This window comes from Fragaria vesca, linkage group LG4, assembly GCF_000184155.1.
Source record: "Fragaria vesca subsp. vesca linkage group LG4, FraVesHawaii_1.0, whole genome shotgun sequence".
In the NCBI taxonomy this organism is placed as follows: domain Eukaryota; kingdom Viridiplantae; phylum Streptophyta; class Magnoliopsida; order Rosales; family Rosaceae; genus Fragaria; species Fragaria vesca.
This window is the reverse complement of record NC_020494.1, coordinates 16,147,646-16,153,361: the sequence shown is the minus strand read 5'-3', so window position 1 is coordinate 16,153,361 and position 5,716 is coordinate 16,147,646. Positions and strand designations below refer to the sequence as shown.

The window sequence follows — 5,716 nt, the reverse complement described above, 5'->3', positions numbered from 1 at the left end:
CTTATTAGCTTGGCTATCTAGGTGGCACTTTGGAATGCAGTGGACTTGAAGAAGCCAATCAGTATACTTGTTATTTTAGTGAATATATTGAAAGTTGGAATGTTGCTTATATAGATTAGGATCAAAAACATTATGTACTCTTATACTTTTACGTTTCAAATAATTTTGTAATTGAATTATTAACATTCAATAAAGTGTTTCTTGTTTTTTATTATTAGTTTCATCATATATGAAGTTTAGTTCACAGTCAGACAACCTAAGTGTTTATAGCAAACAACAAAAATATGAAGTCTAATTAATAGACAATCAGACAACTCAAATCTTTATAACAAGGAACAGAAATATGAAGTCTAATAGAAAATCAAATGACATAAGTTTGAAATACTTACTTTTCCATTTAAGTTGAAACTTTAAACCACACGAGCACGCTCCACGCCTCCACTCTTAGTCCATAATAATCAGAGGTACAGTCGCATATATATAGCACAATCATAAGAACAAGCAACACATCGACGTACAAGCCCTCATACGTAGGACGCAGCCAATTGTTTGATAAAAAGAAGAAATTAAGATGTTGGAAATCTGTTATTACAATATGCATGTCAGGGGAAGAGAGCATATCGGGTTGCTAATATGAGAACATAAATAATTAGCATGATTATTCATCTTTTCATATAGAATTAGAGTATGCGTAGTACGCACCGCAAACTTATGCATCATGGATCAGTTAGTAAGATAGGTGATCTTGGCGGAGCCAAAACCATTGAAGTTGGTGCTGCACGCCGACGCATAAGCACCCATGTTGCGAAACACCAGCCAATTATTCACTTCCAGTTCTGGTAACTCACCATCCAACACCTTGTCATCGGAATCACATGTCGGACCAAACACAGTCGAACTGTAAGTCCGAGCACCATCAGTACCTTTGCCACATACCACCAAGACTGGAACCGGATTCTTCTCGATGCCGTCGTCACTGTTATTGGACATGCATTTCAGAGCAATGAAGGATTCAAGTAGGGTTTTAGGTTCCGCAAGCATCATGGACCCGAAAAACCCTTCGTTGATCCAGTATTGTCTGAGCTCCCCTCTCACACGCTTCCCGATGATATTGGTAACAAGCGTGAAAGGAGTCTCTGCAAAAAACCGACCCGGCTCGGCGATCACCGTTAAGCTGCGTCGCTCCTCCTCTGAAAAATACGTCTCCACAGCGGTTTTCACCGCTGCCGCCGCAGCTTCAAAGAACGATGGCTCGGACAGGAAGCCACCGCCGATGTTCAACACATGCATGGGAGGCATGCGGAGCCCGGACGCCTCCTGGAATACCACCTTAGCTGCCTCTATAGCTTTTTTGTATGCTTGAAAATTGTGTGACCGGCTTCCTATGTGAAATGAAACCCCAGAAACTTTGAGTCCTGCAGTTTGAGCGGCTTGGAGGAGCGGAGACACTTCGTCAGGGAGAGCACCGAACTTGGAACCCTGTGGCCACTGGGATCCGCTCTCGTCCGGAGCTTTGATGCGGATCAGTAAAGAACATTTCGGGTGCCATTTTCGGATCTTTTCAACCTCATCTACCGAGTCGAAAGTGGTTAGGTTAACACCAACTTCAGCAGCGTACTTGATGTGAGAGCTTGCTTTGCAGGGATTAGCATAGATGAGGCGATCCGGCGAAACTCCTAGAGCCAAAATGGACTTGATCTCAGACGGACTTGCACAGTCGAAATTTGAACCTTGAGCTACCAACGTGGCAAGAAGATCCGGGTGAGGGTTGCACTTGACGGAGTAGAAAGGTTGGACCATTGGAAGGTTACGTTTCCATGTCTCCATGAGGTTGCTTACAAGACCTAAATCCAGGACGTAAAATGCTTCCTCAATTTGCTGCAGTTTCTTGATGGACGAAATGATTTTCTGCATGAAACATTCATCATCACCCAGACTGTTTTTGCTTACGACCTGATCTGGTGCACTTACATTGCAGGACTCCATGCTGTGATGTTGGTGCTGTATAATTAACACTAAAAGATTTTAGATTATAATTAACAACGTACATAGAGCAGAGAATATATAACACTGTAAAACTTAATTGATGAGACACATCCACGTACATGACTCCGGCCAAATGAAAACAAGACAAATAAGACTCGTTCCAGTTGTTGAGAGCCAAGAGTTATCAAAGCTAACATATATGCCAGCTATTTGGAGTATTTGCCAAGTTTAGTTTCTTCATTGGTCCAAACTCTAAACCACGACCTAATTATCCAACCAACGTGCCTATATAACGGTAATTTCCCAAGTTTTCTCATCAGCCTATCAAAGCCAACATGCCTGTACAACGGTATTGTATACGACCCTGTGACCTAATTTGTTAGGTTAGATATATTTTCTTTTTTTAATAAATAAATAATTAGGCGATATTATTTATTTTGATGTGATAGACAATAATGTTGGCGATATTATTTATTTTGATGTTGGCGATATTATTTATTTTGAAAGGTCCACCACATGGGAGTGGCAGCACATTTCCATCCCCAGCCCTATCTAATTTTATTACATGATCGATCGGCAAGTGAAAATACAAAGTCTGAAAGGAAATAACCAAAGGGAAAATACAAAGTCTGAAAGGAAATAACCAAGAGGGAAAAAGTAAAAAGTGAATAGGTATCTCCTTCCTCTTGTACAAAACCAAAAGGGAAAACTTGTATAGAAATAAAAGGAGAGCAACTCTTCAAGGCAATAAGTAGTCCATTTAGGAGCAGAAACAATTATGTCTTTGTGAAAGCTATCTGGTTGATAGCAAGAAGACCCAAAACCAACTCCATGAGATGTGAATGCCCTTAGAAAAAGACCAAACAAAGTCTATCTCCCAAAACCATCATGAATGGCCAAAATTCATGATAAGCACCAGACGTCCAGACAACGTAGCAGGTAGGTTTGATATTCAGGACCTACCATGTTTTTGAAACAGAATCAACCTACCCCATGCCAGCAGCTGGCCAGCTATCCTTGCATTTGTTTTTATTTTTTATCAGAATTGCAACAACTAACATAAACACATGTTCATGTTGTGTTCTTTGTCGGCAGCAAAGTGAGTCAATTGATCATATATTTCTTTTTTTTCCTTTTGCTTCTATGATTTGGCATTACATGACCTCCAATTTTAGCATCAGTGGCTCTCCCAATTCAGTTTTGCTTATGTTGAACCTTGGCCTAAGTTCTACTCGGAGTCCTCAATTAAGAGAATTGTGGCCAACATGTTTTGTTACTACTCTATGGTTTATTCGGAGTTCAAGGAACAAGATTAAATATGAAGGTCTTAGGGTGGATGCTACACGTGTATGTTCCCTCATTTTAGGCCATGTTATTTCATCAAGTAAGTTAGCCACTGGATGCATGTTTAATTCTACTGAGGAGCTTGTGGTTTTGAAGAAAGTTGGGGTTCAATGTCGGCCCCGACGTGCTCCAAGAGTAATCGAAGTTAACTGGCACTCTCCTCCGTATGGGTGTATTAAGCTGAACACTGATGGGGCATGGAAAAGTAGTTCGAACAAAGCTGGTTATGGTGGGGTATTTCGTGATTACAATGCCAAAGTTATGGGTGCTTTTTGCTCTAACTTGAACATTCCAAGTTCTGTTGCTGTTGAAGTTATGGCTGTTATCAAGGCTATTGAATTAGCTTGGGTACAAGAGTGGAAGCAATCAAAAAAGGTGTATGTGTTAGGGGTATTAATCACAAACATTGGGTACGAGAGTGGAAGCAAAGGTCAAAGTGAAGATTTGTATTCGATGCGCCAAAAATTGCTGCCCTCAAAGCCATAATAGCTGACAGAGTGCAAAAACCTACAAAGCTAGAAGTTGTGAGTGGTCTACTATATAAATGTGCAATTTCTGCAGCCAATGCAAGTTCATTAGGTACAACAAGACCAGCCCTTCTGATCCCAAACGTCAACCTCCGAAGCAGGATGGTTCCTCCGCTGCCGGAAAACTATGTGGGTAACCTCAGTTGGGTATTTCTCGTTCTGAAGAGAGAGGACAGTTTGCATAGCTTGGTGGGTCAAATGAAAGAGGCTTTGTCAGAATTCTGCAACACATATGTCAAGAATGTTTCTAGGGGTACTGAATTGGTCTTGAGTATTAGGAAACAGACGGAGAAGGTAAAGGAAATGTACAAGAGCAGTGAGCAAGTAGTACAATACAATTGTAGTAGCTGGTGCAGGTTCCCAATATATGAAGCAGATTTTGGGTGGGGAAAGCCTGTGTGGGTGAGTATTGGTGCTTGTCTTGACAAAAATGTCATTCTATTGGATAGTAAAAGTGGGGATGGGATTGAAGCTATTGCGACTCTGGAAGAGCAAGACATGGCTGCTTTCGAGTGTGACCAGGAGTTACTAGCATTTGCTGCTCAAAATTCAAATCCATTAAGAAGTCAAGTTTGATGTTATATATACTCGCTTGTATTATATCTAGTAGAATAAAGTGTGCTAGAAAAGCATCAGAACATGTAAAGTTGTTTGTCACTGTGAATAAATTCAATATAAAACATCGACCCAAGCTAACCTCGTCATATCACATAGTTATTTCTAATGGACTTTCTGCATTAAGTTGAAATCCAACTTTGCAAGAGTTAGTAGAGTTTTGTTGTGTGAATCATATTCCTCACAGACAGACATGTAATGCCTGGCTTCTAGCCTTGAAAATCCCTTCCAAAGTGGCTGAGACAAGGCATGAGTTACTTGTTTTGACAAGGGAGAACTCAATCGGGGTGCTGCAGACTCGAGATGGGTCCTGGTGAAGGTCAGTGCCTCTTCAAGTATGTCTTCTCCGTGAACCCTAAGATGAGTGGCTTCATACAAGCTTAGTAGTCCTACCACATCGCTCGTAAGATATTCCTTAAATGTCCCGTTACTTTCCTTGAACTTGTCGAACACATCTACATATGTACATGACCAGCAAATTAATGCATTAGAGTTAGATGCTGATGAAGTTGGTCAACATGCATAAAGAATTTTAAGTTATTAGTTCAATCGTGATCATGAAATTGATGAAAAAAGAAGCAAGTAATAGACTTACCACATGAAACATTATAGCCTTGTTGTCTAAGCAATCGAAAACGGAGAGCAGTAGTGTAAAGATCACCATTATTTTCAAGATCGATCTTTACGTCCATAACAATGATCATGAACATGTTTCAAGATTGTATCAATCTCATTTTCAAAACAGTACAACAAGCCTAAACGCTGAAGTTATCAACCATGTCTAACATGTGCGAAGCAGATTGGTTAACTGCAGCCATTAGCATTCCTTTCACTTCTTCTTTCAGTCCTTGGACACGTTGCTCGAGTTTGACGTCTACATCCTACATAGGGGCAAATTGAAGAAACATATAACAATAATCGATTAATTGGGAAATTTAATATATAATTAGCATTGTTTAATAATTACTTTAGCTATATATAAAACATACATACATATATTATGTACGTGTATATACACACACACATACACACGTACACATACCATAGTAGAATATGAGAGAAAATGATCGCCCAATAAACAAGGAGCATAAATAGCACGACATGGTTTAACATCGAAAGCAACATACGGGGTTTGAGCTGGAGATGCTAAAACTTGATGAAGAGCCATTTGGTTTCCAGAACCAATTGAAGCTTAGTAATCGAACTTCAGTTATGACAAAAAAAAAAAAAAAAAAAAAAAAAAA

At 39.8% G+C, this 5,716-nt stretch overlaps 1 protein-coding gene across 1 annotated transcript; it reads right to left on the bottom strand.

The window, feature by feature from the left end:
* Positions 1-352: 352 nt before the first annotated feature.
* Positions 353-2,009, bottom strand: LOC101303321 (ornithine decarboxylase-like). The gene is made up of 2 exons (XM_004297086.1): positions 703-2,009; positions 353-582 (listed from the first exon to the last, which is right to left on the bottom strand). The coding sequence occupies exon 1, from the start codon at positions 1,984-1,986 to the stop codon at positions 724-726; it is 1,263 nt and encodes a 420-aa protein (XP_004297134.1). The 5' UTR covers positions 1,987-2,009; the 3' UTR covers positions 353-582; positions 703-723.
* Between the last annotated feature and the right edge of the window lie 3,707 nt (positions 2,010-5,716).

What these genes read in the sequence shown, in the direction of transcription:
- LOC101303321 (XM_004297086.1), bottom strand. Translation starts at nt 1,986, where the DNA reads ATGGAGTCCTGCAATGTAAGTGCACCAGATCAGGTCGTAAGCAAAAAC.